The following is a 20,067-nucleotide window of genomic DNA, read 5'->3' on the forward strand; positions in this document are numbered from 1 at the left end:
GGATAAGGGCTTCCCTCTCTTTCTCTGGCTCCTGACACCCAATTTAGAGTCCCACTACTCTCTACCTGAATGTAGAGGATGGTTCTAGTCCCCAGCATCCATATCTTAGACAGTACCAGTCACAGAAAATGTCCGGCATAATGGTATCTCGTGTGCTTCCTGGCACTGAGCAGTTGGAAATTTTAAAAAATAATTCACAACCACGTGCACACAGCGAGAGTGGAAACATTTTCTGTCAGTTAAAATACCTGGGGTATTAATGGAAACTTTTAGGGGTTCAAAGGTCCAGTCAATGGTTATGTGCACAGGTGGGAAGGCAACAAATGCTAGGATTCCAGTGCCTGAGATGCCAAAGGTCAAAGTAAATGAAATCATTTTTTGCGCATTTGGTCCCCCAGTGACCTCTCTAATGCTATAGCAGCTCCAAATTGAGGAAATTGCAGAGAAATTTTGCAACCTCTTGGAAAGTTCTTGAGCTGGGAGCATTGAGAGTCAAACTGACCTTTATTTGGTACAGACAATATTATAAGACCTTCCAGCTGGATTACAAACTTTGATGATAACAACCTTGGTTGTTAATCAGAGAAGTCTAAATGATCTCTGAATATTCTCCAGAACTTCCTTGGCTGCCTCACGACTTGACCCCTGTGTGGTAATTAATTGCCGTACCAACTCGTTCAGTAATTAAGTGATGTCAAGCTTCAAGATGGCATTATAGAATGAATAATGATCAGTGGTAATTGGTTGGAATGGATAGATCTAATTTATGTCAGTAAGGAAGGAAACATGGAGTGCTTAGCACCATGTCATTTGGTGCTCAGCTTACACGGAAGAAACATACCCTTTCACACTGGCCACCTACTAAATAGGTGAGTAAACGACCCATCTTGCAGTACTGGGTGAACCATTCACACTTGACCATGAATTCCCTGGTTCATGTGGATATCATGGATCTAAGGGGGTCCCAACCTCCAGTCGTGACATCCAGAGTAAAGTATTACGCACTCTCGTGGCAGTAAAATTGAAGTGGGAATAAAGCACATACATGCTCAATTTATAAAGCACCGTGGGAAAAATTTGCACAATTTAAGAAGACAGACACGCTCAATATATATAAGACTGTGGGAAAATCTTCTGCAGTGGGCTTCAGACTGTTCAAACTTAGGACAAACCCACAGACCAGTTGTCATTATGTCCTAAATAATACAGTATAGCAACTATTTACATACCATTACATTGTATTAGGTATTATAAGTAACCTTGAGATGATTTAAGACACAGGTATGCACTGACAGTTCCACCAGTCACCCCACCGGCCGCTCTGTGACAGCTCCACCGGCCATCTGTGAAATATCACTGCACGGATATTAAAGTACCAGACTGATGCATATGCACAAGTATTAACGTCATTAATGATACCAGGTGGAGAGGGTTAGACCATTCACACTGCAGCCGAGTCAGCCCTAAGTCAACTCAGCATAGCCCCTTTCACTTTGCCAAATAAAATGGTTGAACCAATCAATTTAGCTGGTCCCCAGTGGGTAAACTGGTGGTATGAAAGGTCCCAGCTGGGCAAGGTGAGTAAAAATCATCCAGGCTCTGACTATTGGTGGGGGGGGGATGGGGGGGTGGTATCAGAGCCTGGCCGAGTTAACGTATTAATCACTCTGTGGTGGTGTGAATGGACTACTCAGGTTACTGGGTATCATTGGTGATGTTAGTGCATGTGTGCTTGTGTCAGTCTGATAGAATTATAAGTAATTTTGAAATGATTTAAAGCACAGGTATGCACTGACAGCCTTGACAACTGCACAGTTATATTTCAGTGCGGCAGGCGGTAATGTCAGAGAATGCCTGGCCACACTGTGAAATATAACTGTGTAGTTGGCGGGGCTGTCAGCGTACAGCTGGTGGAACTGTCAGTGCATACCTGTACTTTAAATCATCGCAAGATTATTTATAATACCTAATATAATGTTATGCTATGTAAATAGTTGTTATACTGTATTGTTTAGGGAATAATGACAAACTAGTCTGGGGAATTGTCCTAATTTTTAAAAGTCTGAAGCCCACTGCAGTAGATTTTCCCACAGTTTTTTATACATTGAATGCATATGTGCTCTATTCCCGCTATGATTTCTCTGCCCTGCAAGTATATAATATGTCATTCGTGACATCACCACTGAAGGTGGGGCCCACCTTAGGTCCAAGAGATCCAGATGAACCAGATAAATCATGGATCAGTATGGCTGTGTGAAAGGGGCTTACTGCCTCCTGCCCAATTTGGAGCGTCACACTGCCAGGTGACCCGCTGAATACCCACTAAATTGCTTGGTTCAGCCCACGTTATTTGGCGGAGTAAAAGGGGCTAATATTGATGCATTACCATGAAGGTAATGCATCATGAAGGCTGTGTTCTCGCACCAACCCTCTTTTCAATCTTCTTCAGCATGATGCTGAACCAAGCCATGAAAGACCCCAACAATGAAGACGCTGTTTACATCCGGTACCGCACGGATGGCAGTCTCTTCAATCTGAGGCGCCTGCAAGCTCACACCAAGACACAAGAGAAACTTGTCCGTGAACTACTCTTTGCAGATGATGCCGCTTTAGTTGCCCATTCAGAGCCAGCTCTTCAGCGCTTGACGTCCTGCTTTGCGGAAACTGCCAAAATGTTTGGCCTGGAAGTCAGCCTGAAGAAAACTGAGGTCCTCCATCAGCCAGCTCCCCACCATGACTACCAGCCCCCCCACATCTCCATCGGGCACACAAAACTCAAAACGGTCAACCAGTTTACCTATCTCGGCTGCACCATTTCATCAGATGCAAGGATCGACAATGAGATAGACAACAGACTCGCCAAGGCAAATAGCGCCTTTGGAAGACTACACAAAAGAGTCTGGAAAAACAACCAACTGAAAAACCTCACAAAGATAAGCGTATACAGAGCCGTTGTCATACCCACACTCCTGTTCGGCTCCGAATCATGGGTCCTCTACCGGCACCACCTACGGCTCCTAGAACGCTTCCACCAGCGTTGTCTCCGCTCCATCCTCAACATCCATTGGAGCGCTCACACCCCTAACGTCGAGGTACTCGAGATGGCAGAGGTCGACAGCATCGAGTCCACGCTGCTGAAGATCCAGCTGCGCTGGATGGGTCACGTCTCCAGAATGGAGGACCATCGCCTTCCCAAGATCGTATTATATGGCGAGCTCTCCACTGGCCACCGTGACAGAGGTGCACCAAAGAAAAGGTACAAGGACTGCCTAAAGAAATCTCTTGGTGCCTGCCACATTGACCACCGCCAGTGGGCTGATAACGCCTCAAACCGTGCATCTTGGCGCCTCACAGTTTGGCGGGCAGCAGCCTCCTTTGAAGAAGACCGCAGAGCCCACCTCACTGACAAAAGGCAAAGGAGGAAAAACCCAACACCCAACCCCAACCAACCAATTTTCCCTTGCAACCGCTGCAATCGTGTCTGCCTGTCCCGCATCGGACTGGTCAGCCACAAACGAGCCTGCAGCTGACGTGGACTTTTTACCCCCTCCATAAATCTTCGTCCGCGAAGCCAAGCCAAAGAAAAACCATGAATTAGGTACAGAGGTGTCTTGTGTAAATTCCCGATAGGAATAATCACATTTGCTAATAGATATTCCAGGTCTCCATGTAAAATCTGTTGGCAGAAGGCAGAGTTGTGGAAAGAACATTCCTGAAGAGAACATTGTCATTTTAAATCAAATGCAACAGGATGTACAATTCAAGCAATATATTAGTAGAAATGTAGCTAAGAGCAAACAAAACTAGAAATTTTGCTGGCATATTAATTACTGGTTCGGCATTGTGAACAGACAATGCAAAGATTAAATGTAAATCCGCCTTTCCAAAAGTGTTAAAGGAAATGACTGTAATTATAAAAATTGTGGGTGATGTATGTGCAGACAATTATTTATCAACACAAATGAATGACTCAGTGCTTGATTTTTTCAGTAGGAATTCAAAATAAATTTTTTAATTCTTCCCTGGTTTTCCTCTACCTCTGTAGTTCAGTTGAAATTCGTTACTATATTACAGACCATATGGATGATAATGTGATGAATTTTATGTATTCCTTATTGCTAAATTCTGTATGATCTTTTAGTGATGGGCCATATTACACTCATCTGGTGGGATATTTGCAAGGAAGAGACTAATTTAGATAAATGCTAGGCTTTGAGTGTTCATGTTGAGCTCTACAATTATATAACATTACATTCCATTTGCAGCCCTGTAACAAGCCATTTGGTCTGGCTGATCCATATCAGACTTTATGCTCCAAATTCCCTGAACCCTATCTCATTAAAGCATGTTTCAGCATATCCAGATGCTCCTTCCTCCTTCCTGCTTTTTCCTAAATTCCCCTCAAATAGGATAATCTTATTTGCTTCAGCCACTCCAAATAGGAATGAAATCTACTGCAAATAAAGAAATAGCTTCTGAACTCCCTTCATAAGTCTACCCGCGTAGTGTGCTGCCTCCCTGGTGCAAGGGTACGAGATATCACAAATCGGGTCCAAAATATTCTGAGAGGCTGATGTCTTGGTACATGTGGGTACAAACGACATTGACAAGAAAAGGGAGGAGGTAATGAAAAGGGATTACAGTGAGCTGGGACGAAAGCTGAAAGTCAGCAACGATAGGGTGGTGATTTCGGGATTACTACCTGTTCCAAATGCAAGTGATGAAAAGAATGTAAGGATAAGGAAAATGAACGTGTGGCTGAGGTGCTGGTGTACAAGGCAAGGATTTGGCTTCTTGGATCATTGGGATCTCTTTTGGGGAAGGAATGATCTTTACAAGAGGGTCAGGTTGCACCTAAATTCAAAAGGTGTCAACATTTAGGCAAGTATGTTTGATACAGCAGTGGGGCAAGGTTTAAACTAATTTGGCAGGGGTATGGGAACCAGAGTGATAGGGAAAAGGGTAGGGAAGATAAAGTAATGGCCAGGAAAAGTAAAATAGGAAAAGTAATGTTGGGAGGAGAAAGTAAAAAATCAGATGGTGCAGTGAGTTTTCGGGTCAATGATAGTCTTAAGAAAATTACAAAGAAAAATAGTGGGCAGAAAAATCAAAAGAAAAGGTTACAGAAGTCACTAGATATTAAAAGGACAAAGAGCATAAGGGCACTTTATCTGAATGCCCGCAGTATTAACAATAAGGTTAGTGAACTTGAGGTGTAAATCGGTACCCATGCCTATGATTTGGTCGCCATCACGGAAACATGGCTACAAGGTGACCCTAAATGGGAATTAAACTTTCAAGGGTATCAGGTGGTGCAAAGAGATAGACAGGATGGTAAGGGAGGTGGAGTTGCACTCTTAATCAAAGATGAGCTCCAGGCAGTAGTGAGGAATGATATAAGATCTAAAGAACATAATGTTGAGTCCATTTGGGTAGAGATAAAGAATAACAAAGGGAAAAAATTATTGGTGGGTGTTATCTATCGCCCACCAAATAACAATTGTTTAATGGCACAGGAAATAAATAGAGAGATAAGTGAGGCATGTAATAATGATACGGCAGTCATCATGATGGACTTTAACTTCCACATAGATTGGGAAAATCAAGTTGGTCATGGGAGTCTGGAAGAGGACTTCATAGAATGCATCCGCGATAGCTTTCTTGAGCAGCATGTTAAGGAACCCACAAGAGAAAATGCTCTCCTGGATCTAGTGTTGTGCAATGAGATAGGTAGAGTAAATGATGTAATAGTCAGAGACCATCTGGGAAGTAGCGATCATAGTATGATTGAATTTCTCATTCAGATGGAAGGTGAAATAGTTAGATCTAAAACTAATATATTATGCTTAAACAGGGGTGACTACCATAGGATGAGGGAGGAATTGGGCAGAGTGGACTGGGAGCACAGGCTAATTGATGAAACAGTTGAGGAACAGTGGAAGATTTTCAAAGAAATATTTTGTAATGCTCAACAAACATATATTCCGGTCAGGAAAAAGGGCAGCAAGAGAGGGAAAAATCAACCGTGGTTAATAAAGGAAATAAAGGAGAGTATAAAATTGAAGGCGCAGGTGTACAAAGCTGCAAAGAGCAGTGGGAAACTGGAAGATTGGGAAAACTTTAAGAGACAACAAGGGGTTACAATGCGGGTAATAAGAAATGGGAAAAAGGATTATGAAAGTAAATTGGCACAAAATATAAAAACAGAAAGCAAAAAATTTTATAAATATATAAAACGGAAGAGGGTGGCCAGAGTTAACATAGGAGCCTTGGATGATGAGAAAGGAAAACTGGTAGAAAAAAATGAGGAAATGGCCGAGGCATTAAACAAATATTTTGTGTCAGTCTTCATGGTGGAAGACATGTCCAGCATGCCCAAGTGCGGAGTTAAGGATGCGAATGTTGGGGAAGGCCTTGATAAAATAGCTGTTACAAAGGAAGTAGTGATGGAGAAACTAATGGGACTAAAGCCAGACAAATCACCTGGTCCTGATGATATGCATCCAAGGGTTCTGAAGGAAATGGCAGAAGTTATAGTTGATGCATTGGTGGTCATATACCAAAATTCCTTGGATTCTGAGCAGGTCCCAGCAGACTGGAAGACAGCAAATGTCACGCCATTTTTTAAGAAGGGATGTAGGCAGAAGACTGGAAATTATTGGCCAATTAGCTTGACGTCTGTTGTTGGAAAAATGCCTGAAGCCGTCATTAAAGATGAAATAGTGAAACTTTTGGAACGTAAGGGTTCAATCAGGCAGACGCAGCATGGTTTTAGAAAGGAAAGATCTTGTTTGACAAACTTGTTAGGATTCTTTGAGGATATAATGGGTGTGGTGGATAGAGGGGAACAGGTTGATGTTGTATATTTGGATTTCCAGAAAACGTTTGATAAAGTGCCGCACAAGAGACATCAATAAGTTACAGGAAAGTGGAGTCCGGCGAAGTATATTGGCCTGGATTGAAAATTGGTTGTCTGACAGGATGCAGAGAGTCGGGATAAATGGGAGTTTTTCAGGTTGGCAGAGAGTGGTAAGTGGGGTGCCGCAAGGGTCGGTGTTAGGCCCACAACTGTTCATCATTTACATTGATGACTTGGAGGAGGGGACAAAATGTGGTGTAGCCAAGTTTGCGGATGACACCAAATTGAGTGGAAGAGCAAATTGTAATGAGGATGTGGAGAGTCTGCAGAGGGGTATAGTTAAGCTGGATGAGTGGGCAAAGGTCTGGCAGATGGAGTACAATGTTAGTAAGTGTGAGGTTATCCTCTTTGGTCCGAATCATGGGTCCTCTACCGGCACCACCTACGGCTCCTAGAACGCTTCCACCAGCGTTGTCTCCGCTCCATCCTCAACATCCATTGGAGCGCTCACACCCCTAACGTCGAGGTACTCGAGATGGCAGAGGTCGACAGCATCGAGTCCACGCTGCTGAAGATCCAGCTGCGCTGGATGGGTCACGTCTCCAGAATGGAGGACCATCGCCTTCCCAAGATCGTATTATATGGCGAGCTCTCCACTGGCCACCGTGACAGAGGTGCACCAAAGAAAAGGTACAAGGACTGCCTAAAGAAATCTCTTGGTGCCTGCCACATTGACCACCGCCAGTGGGCTGATAACGCCTCAAACCGTGCATCTTGGCGCCTCACAGTTTGGCGGGCAGCAGCCTCCTTTGAAGAAGACCGCAGAGCCCACCTCACTGACAAAAGGCAAAGGAGGAAAAACCCAACACCCAACCCCAACCAACCAATTTTCCCTTGCAACCGCTGCAATCGTGTCTGCCTGTCCCGCATCGGACTGGTCAGCCACAAACGAGCCTGCAGCTGACGTGGACTTTTTACCCCCTCCATAAATCTTCGTCCGCGAAGCCAAGCCAAAGAAAAGATCCTCTTTGGCAAGAAAAATAAAAGAGCTGAATATTATTTAAAGGGTGAAAAACTACAGCATGCTGTTGTGCAGAGGGACTTGGGAGTGCTTGTGCATGAATCGCAAAAAGTTAGGTTGCAGTTGCAGCAGGTTATTAAGAAGGCAAATGGAATGTTGGCCTTCATCGCTAGAGGAATTGAATTCAGGAGTATGGAGGTAATGTTGCAACTGTATAAGGTACTGGTGAGATCGCACCTGGAGTACTGTGTCCAGTTCTGGTCTCCATATTTGAGGAAGGATATACTGGCTTTGGAGATGGTCCAGAGGAGGTTTACTAGGTTGATCCCTGGGATGAGGGGTTTAACTTGTGATGAAAGATTAAATCATCTAGGATTGTATTCGCTCGAGTTCAGAAGAATGAGAGGAGATCTTATAGAAACATATAGGATTATGAATGGTATGGATAGGATAGATGTAGGAAGGTTTTTTGAGCTGACCGGGGAAACTAAAATGAGAAGACACAGTCTCAAGATTCGGGGGAGTAGATTTAGGACAGAGATGAGGAAAAATAGTTTTTCCCAGAGAGTAGTGAATGTTTGGAATTCTCTAACCAGGGAAGTGGTTGAGGCTGCCTCATTAAACATATTTAAAATTTGGTTAGATAAATTTTACATGATAGAGGAATTAGGGGATATGGGGAGAAAGCAGGTAGGTGGAGTTAGGTCCTAAATTAGATCAGCCATGATCATATTGAATGGCGGAGCAGGCTCGATGGGCCATTTTTGGCCTACTCATGTTCCTACTTCCTATGTTCCTATGTTCCTGTATTCATGATTGTAAACAATTCAAATTCATGAAATCAGATGATTTAATTTTTTTTGTCATCTGAAATTTATTCTTTTTTGTGTTCTGGTGGCAGGAGGTGTCTGTTGGAGATACATAAGTATTTCAAGTTCAGACTTTTAACCTTAGTGGAAGATATCTTAGCATTATTGACATGATCATTTTGTTCCAACTAACTCTAATGAGTTTCTACATGTCCTGAATTCTCCTGGAACCACAATATTTCTTCCCAGCCATTCTCAACTGTATATGGATAGGTTCATTCACAATAAAGACCACTGTGTATAGAAACGATATCACTCATTAAGTTGTCATCTGTCTGGTGATTTTTGACTATAAGCAGATTTCTAATGGTGGCTATGGAAGGAATACATAGAAACCTGGACTTAAGGGATTCCAGATTTTCTGCTGAAATTGATTTGTGTCAACTTTTATTCTCATGTTATCTTTGTCAGTGTATAGTTAGTGTACAGTAATAGTTAGCTCTTCCTCCACTAGGCTTGAATGCAGAATATAAGACTGGCATTTCAATGCTTAGGCAGATCTGTGATTGGTGTCTTTCAAGAGGGACGCAAAACTGGAAGTTAACCTGTTATTTTAGATGAAAGTGAATTGTTACCAGGGACCATATTGATGAAAAGCAACAGAGGTTTATTGGACATTGGCAAATATTCTACTCTCATATAGTTTTTCTTTTAATTATAATTTTTTCTTTTGCAAGTGTTTGTTGGGCTCATGTTTACTGCAATGATTTCCTATGTATAGCAGTGACTACATATTCTATTAATTTCATTGGTTGCACTGTTACGAGCCCAAAGGACCCCAAAACCCAGCAGCAATAGACATTCACCAAGACAAATGGCTTTCAAAACAAGTTAATCCATTTCAAATATGAAAATAGAATCAAGCATTAACTTAACTCTATACTTAACTAACCCAAATTACCCCCTTCTAATTCTAAGTGCATCTGAATGTAATGTGTATGTAAATTCAAGAAAAGTTCTTCGGTTCACAGTTCAATCTCACTTCTCCTTCTTCCAAGTTCTCTGGTTGCAGGCAATCACCATACTGTGCACAGAATTTAACATGTATAAAGTTCACCAGTCTTGGTGTTTGAAAGGTAAATGTTTACTGCTTAGGAAGGTTCTTGTAGGGTTTGCAGGATTTGCTCCAGGATTTCTACAACTGAGGTACCGCCACTAGTCAGCTCAGGGTCTCGCTGATGAAACTTGCCCCATCAGGGTCTTCTAGATGGTAACCTCTTTCTACAAGCTACCACAGAGTTTCATTCCTTCCTCTATTTCAAGAGAAGCATCAGACAGATAGCACTTCCAGCTGTCAACTGCTCTGGAACTTGCTTTCATCAGTTTCAAACAGTTTTCTCTGGATTGCACTTTTCAGTTACTTGTCAGTGTCCCATGCACTGGTTGACTGACTGAGCTGTTAACTCAATTCTCTTTCTTTTTCAATTGAAACTCCAAAGAGAGCATGTGACTCATGTCTTGCAAAACCCCCACCTTCCTGAGCAAAACAACAGGAGTTCTTTCTTCTGCTCTCATCAGTTGTTAGATAAACAAAATCCAGGAGTGACTTTTCCCCTTTCTATGAGCACTTTGGAGAAAGGGTACTGATAGACAGCATGACTCCAGCAAGACAATGGTCAAGCATTTTATGTCAGTTCAATTAACACCTACTTGTGAATGTGCTTATATTCTCCAGAGATCTTGCAATGTGAATTCTTCAGTCTTTCAAATAAGATCTGTTTTAAAATGTGTGTATATATGTGACCTACTCTAAATCTTAGAAATTCTTCCCAAATATTAATATTATTACAATACTGTCTGTGGAACATCCTGGGGATAGAAATAATGCTTTTAAATGCAAGTCTGTGTTTTGCTTTTGCAATAATCAACTACAGGGAAATCACGTTGCTCTCCATTGCAGGCAAAATCTTCGCTAGGAATCTCCTAAATAGAATAATACCTAGTGTCGCCGAGAATATTCTCCCAGAATCACAGTGCGGCTTTCGCGCAAACAGAGGAACTACTGACATGGTCTTTGCCCTCAGACAGCTCCAAGAAAAGTGCAGAGAACAAAACAAAGGACTCTACATCACCTTTGTTGACTTCACCAAAGCCTTCGACACCGTGAGCAGGAAAGGGCTTTGGGAAATACTAGAGCGCATCGGATGTCCCCCAAAGTTCCTCAACATGATTATCCAACTGCACGAAAACCAACAAGGTCGGGTCAGATACAGCAATGAGCTCTCTGAACCCTTCTCCATTAACAATGGCGTGAAGCAAGGCTGTGTTCTCGCACCAACCCTCTTTTCAATCTTCTTCAGCATGATGCTGAACCAAGCCATGAAAGACCTCAACAATGAAGACGCTGTTTACATCCGTTACCGCACGGATGGCAGTCTCTTCAATCTGAGGCGCCTGCAAGCTCACACCAAGACACAAGAGAAACTTGTCCATGAACTACTCTTTGCAGACGATGCCGCTTTAGTTGCCCATTCAGAGCCAGCTCTTCAGCGCTTGACGTCCTGCTTTGCGGAAACTGCCAAAATGTTTGGCCTGGAAGTCAGCCTGAAGAAAACTGAGGTCCTCCATCAGCCAGCTCCCCACCATGACTACCAGCCCCCTCACATCTCCATCGGGCACACAAAACTCAAAACGGTCAACCAGTTTACCTATCTCGGCTGCACCATTTCATCAGATGCAAGGATCGACAATGAGATAGACAACAGACTCGCCAAGGCAAATAGCGCCTTTGGAAGACTACACAAAAGAGTCTGGAAAAACAACCAACTGAAAAACCTCACAAAGATAAGCGTATACAGAGCCGTTGTCATACCCACACTCCTGTTCGGCTCCGAATCATGGGTCCTCTACCGGCATCACCTACGGCTCCTAGAACGCTTCCACCAGCGTTGTCTCCGCTCCATCCTCAACATCCATTGGAGCGCTTTCATCCCTTACGTCGAAGTGCTCGAGATGGCAGAGGTCGACAGCATCGAGTCCACGCTGCTGAAGATCCAGCTGCGCTGGATGGGTCACGTCTCCAGAATGGAGGACCATCGCCTTCCCAAGTTCGTGTTATATGGCGAGCTCTCCACTGGCCACCGTGACAGAGGTGCACCAAAGAAAAGGTACAAGGACTGCCTAAAGAAATCTCTTGGTGCCTGCCACATTGACCACCGCCAGTGGGCTGATATCGCCTCAAACCGTGCATCTTGGCGCCTCACAGTTTGGCGGGCAGCAACCTCCTTTGAAGAAGACCGCAGAGCCCACCTCACTGACAAAAGGCAAAGGAGGAAAAACCCAACACCCAACCCCAACCAACCAATTTTCCCCTGCAGCCGCTGCAACCGTGTCTGCCTGTCCCGCATCGGACTTGTCAGCCACAAACGAGCCTGCAGCTGACGTGGACTTTTACCCCCTCCATAAATCTTCGTCCACGAAGCCAAGCCAAAGAAGAATCTAAAATGGTTTGATAAACAAATGCTGAGGATCTTAACGTTGATCAAACTCTGCTTTCAAAAAGCTTTCTCTGGGAAGTATATCTGGGGAACTTATCTCTAAATGAGGTGACTTTATACTGTTGTTTAAGTCTCTTTTCATAAAACTCAAAGCAGAGACAAAACATGGTTGAAAATTAAGGAGTATAATTTAAATAAAGGTTATCTTCTCTGTGTTATGATGTCTCTCACTTAGTTTATCTGTTTGATAAATGATGTTTCCTGTCTGTTTTAGAGCATCGATGTGGATCATTTGTATTATAAGCTAGAAGGACTGAAGAAGTTCACCAAGTACAGTTTACGAGTTTTGGCTTTCAACAGACATGGGGCAGGCGTCTCTACACGGGATGTGCTGGTTAGCACATTATCAGATGGTAAGCGGGTCTTAATAATTCAGTTTGGATGTTTCCTATTTTATATGTAATGTCTTTTTCATTCTTTCCATCATCCATGATCATCTGCACCATAAATTATCAGGTAACTCTAAAATCATTTATTTTTCATCTCTTTTCCCAGGCATTTTCAGTGAGACTTTCCAGGACATAATTCCTGATATTATAACATAAGAATTAAATGATGATATTATTGTCTAATATTACATTGAAATGTGCAGCGAATGAATCTTGGTGGGAATAGGCTGTGTAGCATGTTTTTACAAGTGGTTTAAATGTAATGGGATAAACAATCTTTTTTGGCACTGTAACCTTAAAAAAAATATTGTTTCTATCACCATCTTAATTTTTAATTAGTCCAACTAATTTATTTTTGAACATGTTCTAAAATAAAAATTGTTATTGTTGAATGGATAAAGATGTGCTGAAACCTGCAGCAAGGAAATCAAGACAAGAAATGTTTTAAATCCTTCATTAGAATAGTGAGTGACAAGGATAGAGCAACATTTTTTCTGAAACTCCAGAGCCTCAGTGCAATGGATAAAGATCAAGTAGTAATTTTTCTTGCCTTAATTGGGTTTGTAAATCCAACAGAAAAAAAACACTTTTAAGTTCTCTTTCAGGAGACCAAGTAGGAAACCAAGCAGTTATTAAGACCAAAGAATTTTATGTGTGTTTACTCATTATCTGTGGCAAAATTAGCATTTATTGTCCATCCATAATAACCCTCCTATCCTCATCTGTTGTTGTCCCAAAAGACATACTGACCAATAATCACCTTGAAGGATAAATATTGTTCAGGAATCCAGGGATAGTTCCACTATTTTTAAAAATATTGGCTCAGTCTTGGGTTGGGGTGGTTGGGGGGGTGCTGGGGAGGGTTTCAGGTTAGGAAATCATCATAAAGATGTCACTTCCACGTAGATCATTGTGACCTGGACCAGGACCTGAATCCATGGACATCTAATTTGGAGTGGAGTATGCTACAAATTGCATCTGACCCAACAACAAAATAGATTTGGGCCTATGGTGGAATCTTAATTAATTTTTCTTGTGTTGAAGTTGATATATTGAGAGCACAGTGCCTTGCACTTCTACCCATAATTTAGAGATACATTATGCAACGTCTATTTATTTTCCTAGAAGGAAAAAGAATGAGCTATTTCATTTTTTTAATAAATTTGTATCTCCATTTGGCTTATAATCTAGAGATTTACAACTAGAAATACTAAATTTTATAAAGTTATAATGCAAATAGGTGGTCTGATCTAACAATCCAATTCTGAATGTGATGCTTTACCCATGCAACCATCCATGCATTTTTATCCTCTATAATCTTCATGGTATTTGACCCAGTAGGACCACAGGCACATCTATAATTCATTCCAGGAATCGATTATTTATATTCTAAAGCACAGATTTGCCACCAGTTATTAAAACTTGACATTTGGTATGCTTTCACTGACAAGAGGTAGGTTGGGATGTAAGTGCGTGATTAGTTTACTTTGCAGTCTTAAAATCAGAAGGGATTTTGGGAAATCATTGAGTCGAAGAAGGTTTAAGCCTTAAGAAGCAGGCACTGGGGGGCTTCAAAGCTTTTGAATATTGATTTACAGGCCACTAAGACTCTTATGAGATATGCAGGGAAAAATTGTGCCTGCACCACCATTAACCTTCTACAGTCAATGCATACTTTTAATATTTCCCTGAGGCACCATAAATTGTTTCCAAATTAAAACTGTGATCTACCCAGATTGGGTAGAATCACTTCTTTTTTATGGCTTATCCAGAAAATATGAAGGAAGGCATCAAAGGTTTAGATATGAAAAAGGAACTCAATTGTCTCCCAGTCATGCCAAGATAGTATTGTGCTCTTTGCCTCTATTTCTTTGTCACTGAGATCATTTTCCGGTATTTACATTATTTGTAGAAAAAGCTGAGGAGCTAAAGAAATGTAAAATCAAAAAGATGACTCAAAGTTTGCTCTGCTCTTTTATTCCATGATGAATGCTTCTGTTAACACACTTGATTCAGATTCACCTATCACAGGTCAAAGCTCCCAATCTCCTTTATAATCTGATTATTAAACTACTTAATATTACACATTGTTTCCTTGCATTATCGTGCCGAATGATTTTGATGGCTCTTATTCTTTTGCCAAATTAATTAATATCTCACGGCTCTTTAGTTTAATTGTGTAGCATGACTTATGCTGTGATCAGGAAATTTACAATCTATCCACCATTCTCCAAACATTATTCCTGCATAAATCTCCCTTTAACAATAAACTATGGAGAAAAATAGATCTCTTGGTGTCAGTACATACAAACATTACTCTTATATATCCTACACACTTAAGAAATTGAGATGTGCTTTATTAAGCTGCCATGTAGGGATTAACATATTTAATAAAAAAAACTTATTTATGTAGCCATTTTGCTGATGCTCTGCCATTCTGTATTCATCTCTGAATCTTTATATTTCACCATTTGTAAGGGAGGTGGTTGCAGTTTCTGCATTTCCAGCCTGTATAGGTCAGGTGGTAATCATGAATAAAACTGCAAAACATTTAAGTATATCAGAAGTAAAACAGAAAAGTCTGCAGACACCATGATTGAGATAAAAACACAGAGCTGTGGAAACTCAGTCGGTGAACTTTATATAGCAAAGAGAGGGATCAGCAGGTGAACTTTATACATAATCAAAGTTTTGGGCTTGAGCCCTTCATCCTGGTATAAGCAGGCACCAAAACAAAATGGAAAATAATAAGTAGATAAGAAACTGAGTTCTGTGCAGGAGCCATTCAATTTTGTGTTGATTAACTGCTTAATTTTAATCTGTTCTTTTATTCCAGTTAGAAGAGTACCTAGAAACATAGAACCATAGAACCCAACAGCAAAGAGAACAGGTAACTTGGCCCTTCTAGTCGGTGCCAAAGTATTATTCCGCTAGTTCCATTGACCTGAAGCTGGTCCATTACCCTCCAGACCTCTCCCATCCATGTATCTATCCAATTTATTCTTAAAACTTAAGATTGTGCCTGCATTCACCACTTCAGATGGCAGCACATTTTGTATCCCCACCATTCTCTGAGTGAAGGTTCCCCTTAAAATTCCCCCTAAACCTTTCCCATTTCTCCTTAAAGCTGTGTCCTCTCAAATTTACCTCTCCAAATATAAGTAAAAAGAGTCTTACTCATATTTACTCTGTTTATACCTTTTATAATTTTGTAAACATCTATTAAGTCTCCCCTCATTCTTCTACGCTCCAAGGAATAAAGTCCTAGCTTGTTTAATCTTTCCCTGTAACTCAACTCCTGAAGACACAGCAAAATCCTAGTAAATCTTCTCTGCACTCTTTCAATCTTATTGATATCCTTCCTGTAGCTAGGTGTCTAAAACTGCACATGATATTCCAAAATTGGTTTCACTGATGTCTTATACATCCTCACCATAACATCCCAACTCCTGTACTCAATACTTTGATTTATGACAACCAAGATGTCAAGAGCTCCATTTACAACCCTGTCTACCTGTGATGCCACTTTCAGGGAATTATGTATCTGTGTTCCCAGATCCCTTTGTTCCACTGCACTCCTACCATTTATTGTACATGTCTACTTTGATTTTCCTTCCAAAATGCAACAGCTCACACTTGTCTGTAAAAAAAATTCCATCTGCTATTGTTTGACCCATTTTTCCACCAGGTCCATATCCCTCTGCAAGCAGTGAAAGCCTTCCTTGGTGTTCACAACACCACCAATTTTACTGTTATCAGCAAACTTATTGATCCAGTTTACCACATTATCATCCAGTTAATTGATACAGACAATAAACAACAATGGTCCCAGCACCAATCCCTGAGGCACACCACTAATCAAAGGCCTCTAGTCTAAGAAGTAATCATCCACGACCACTCTCTGTCTTCTCCCATTTAGTCAATTTCAAATCAAGTTGACAACCTCTCCGTGGTTACTTAGTGTATGAAACTTCTGAACTAACCTCCCATGTGGGACCTTGTTAAAGGCCTTATTAAGGTCCACGTAGACAACATCCTTAGCTTTTTCTTTATCTACCTTGGTAGCTTCTTTGAAAAACTCTATAAAATTCATTAAACATGACCTACCATCCACAAATTCATGCTGACTATCGTTAAACAGCCCTTGGATATCTAAATACTTGTATATCTGATCTCTTAGAACATCCTCCAATAATTTACCTACTACTGATGTCAGGCTCAGCGGCCTGTAATTTCCTGGTTTACTTTTGGGTGCTATTTTATTCAGCAGAACAACATGAGCTACCCTCCAATTCTCCGGCACCTCACCCATGACTAAGGACATTTAAAATATTCTGCACTAGTTCCCTTCCAGTTCTGAGGGAATATTATGTCAGGTCCATGGGATTTAGCTAGATTTGTTCACTCTAAGGCAGCAAGCACCTCCTCCTCTTTAATCCCTATATGTTCCATGCTACTACTGCTTGTGTCCCTTCGTTCCTTATACACCACGCCACTTTCCTGAGTAAATGCTGTTTAAGATCTTCCCTGTCTTGATGACCACTCTGATCTTCTAAGGGACCAATATTGTCCCTTACTATCCTTTTACTCTTAACATACTTGTATAAATCATTCAGGTTCACCTTTACATTATCTACCAAAGCAACCTCATGTCTTCTTTTTACCTTCCTGATTTCCTTCTTAAGTATTTTCTTATATTTTCTATACTCTTCCCTTACCTCATTCGCTCCTTGTTACTTGTACTTGCTATATACCTCTCCCTTCCTCTTAACCAGATGGCTAATATCCCTTAAAACTAATGTTCGCTATGCCTGTTAACTTTGCCTTTAATCCTGGCAGGAACATGCAAACTCTGCCCTCTCATCCTTGCCAGAACACAACATCTCAATCCCCTCTTCCTAGATCCACAAAATTGGACTTTCTCCAATTTAGCATTTCAGCTCGAGGACCAAACCTATCCTTATCCATAATTAACTTGAAACTAATGACATTATGGTCACTGATCCCAAAAAATGTTTGCCTACACATAGTTCTATCGCCTGACCTGTCTGCTTCCCTAATAAGAGATCAAGTCTTGCACTAAATCTTGTTGGTACCTCTATATATTGATTTAGAATTTTAAACTTGTAGGGGTCCTTCTTTAAATGGTAGATTAATGTTCAATATTGACAATATTACGACAGTGGATTGCAATTGCCACTGTCACTCTAGCCTGACTACACTGACCCATGCAGGCTTCACTAAAAGCATATGTTTGCTCCAGTTCAAATATGCCCCATTTTCTACTGGTAGATCTCGCCGTTATCCATCATGAATCTTTGATATATGCATAAAGCAAAATGAATGATCCATTTGGTATTATGACTGAAAGAATATATGGTAACAGGTCACTACTTCTGAATGGGCACAAACATCCATTTATTGTGTTAAAGAGGGAACACAGAGAAGGCCAATTCACACTGTTCTCTTTCTGTATGTACCATCACATAAAGAAACACACTCCAAATTATTGCAATCTTTTGCATGAAATTAGATTTTTTTAAATTTACTTCTGATGACCTAATATCCAATATTTGAAATATTAAAATGTGAAATACTGGGATATGAAATATTTATAGGTTATGAAGCAAAGAGTATTGCATCTGAAGATTTCTATTCAATATGAAACTGACACTAATAAAGATAATCATATATTAAGGAAATTAGTAAAAAGAATAAAGGCTTTCTTAGCTTTCATTACACATCAGCAGTGAACTCTCATTTAAACACCAAAGGCAACTTGATTTTCATTTGTTACTTTTAAAGACGTGTAGCATTGCATTTCCCTTAAACAGGAAATATTAAATCGCATGAACACAAAATTGGTTTGCTGGTAGGAATCAGAGGGTAGAAAGTTGTTTCTCAGACTGGAGAACAATGGCGAATAGTGTGCTGCAGGAATCAGTGCTGGGTCCAGTGTTGCTCATCAACCACATTAACAATTTGGGTGGGAATGTAATTGGCACGATTAGTAAGTTCGGGGATTACAATCGTACTTGGTGGTACAGTGGATAGTGAAGATTATCCAAGATGAGAACAGGATATAAATAAAGTGGGGAAATGGGCTCAGGAAGGGCAGGTGGAATTTAACTCAAGACAAGTGCAAGGTGTGGCATTTTGGAAAGTTAAACCAGGCACCACTTACATAGCGAATGACAAGGCCCTGGAGAGGGAGTAGAAATATTTAGTTACATCAAAGTAGAAAGACAGGAAGACACAATTTAAATGCTTAATTTATTTAAATTTAAAATTTAAATGGTAAATTTTAAATTTAGACTTACAGCACAGTCACAGGCCCTTTTGGCCCATATTTACCTACACGATGGTACATTATTGAATGGTGAGAGGAAACTAGACTACCTTGAGGAAATCCACGCAGATACGGGGAAAATGTACAAACTGCTTACAAATAGCACTGGATTCGAGCTCCATTCACTCGCTTGGTAACAGCATTGTTCTAACTGCTACATTAACCATGCTACCGATTGTGAGAAGATATTTGACTGTCCTGCCATCAGAAGTTGGGACATGATGCTACAAATGCACATTATGTTGGTGAGACCACATTTGGAGTATACCATGTAGTTTTAGTCATCTATCAATCGGAAAGATATAATTAAGCTGAAAAGGGTACAGAAAAGACTCAAAAGGATGTCACCCAGACTAGAGAGCTTCAGTTCTGAGGCTTTATTTTTCCCTGACACAAAGGTGGCTTTGTAATGGTGTATAAAAGCATGAGAAGCATACATCAGGCAAATTATAACAATTTTTTTTCCCTGGGAAGTGAAATCTAAAATTAGAGAGGTTAGATTTAAGGTGATTAAGGAGAAAGATTTAAAGGGACAGAGGATCAATTTATTTCCCACATAGGATGCAAGCTATGTGGAAAGTGCTGCGACAGGAAGTGGTAGAGAGGTGTAGAATTAAAGTGTTTAAAAGATATTTCAAATATTTTAAGATATTTAGATGGTACATGGATAGAGAAATGGGGCTAGCTCATGTAGTCAACTTGTCCAGCATGGATGAGTTGGGCCGAAGAGTCTGATTCCATGCTGTACATACCGTATAACTTTATGAATTTACGATACGATCAAGGATGCTAGAAATCTGAGTAGGATTGACACTGGAAATTTTATAGATTCTAGTAGCACAAGATTCAGTTCTCCATTTAGTAAGATACCAGCTATATAAAATCTTTATATGGATTATTTTTCTTTTTGTTATAAACATGTATTTAAATTAAAAAAAAACCTTAATTTTAAACTCATTTTCAAATTACTCCTCAGTCTCTCTTCCCCCAGTTTGTCTGTAACATCTTGCAGAATTACCACTTAATTGCTAAATATACAGTAAACCCCCTTGTATCCAACACATTAGGGGAATGGTAGATGTT

General features: G+C 40.7%; 1 protein-coding gene across 1 annotated transcript in view; it reads left to right on the top strand.

The window, feature by feature from the left end:
* dcc (DCC netrin 1 receptor) overlaps positions 1 to 20,067 on the top strand; it is a 718,171-nt gene that overhangs the window by 435,658 nt on the left and 262,446 nt on the right. The window contains exon 11 of the mRNA XM_069923064.1: positions 12,461 to 12,599. Coding sequence (XP_069779165.1) covers positions 12,461 to 12,599 — 139 coding nt within the window. The remainder of the gene's footprint in view (positions 1 to 12,460; positions 12,600 to 20,067) is intronic.

This window comes from Narcine bancroftii, chromosome 3 (genome assembly GCF_036971445.1).
Source record: "Narcine bancroftii isolate sNarBan1 chromosome 3, sNarBan1.hap1, whole genome shotgun sequence".
Taxonomy (NCBI): domain Eukaryota; kingdom Metazoa; phylum Chordata; class Chondrichthyes; order Torpediniformes; family Narcinidae; genus Narcine; species Narcine bancroftii.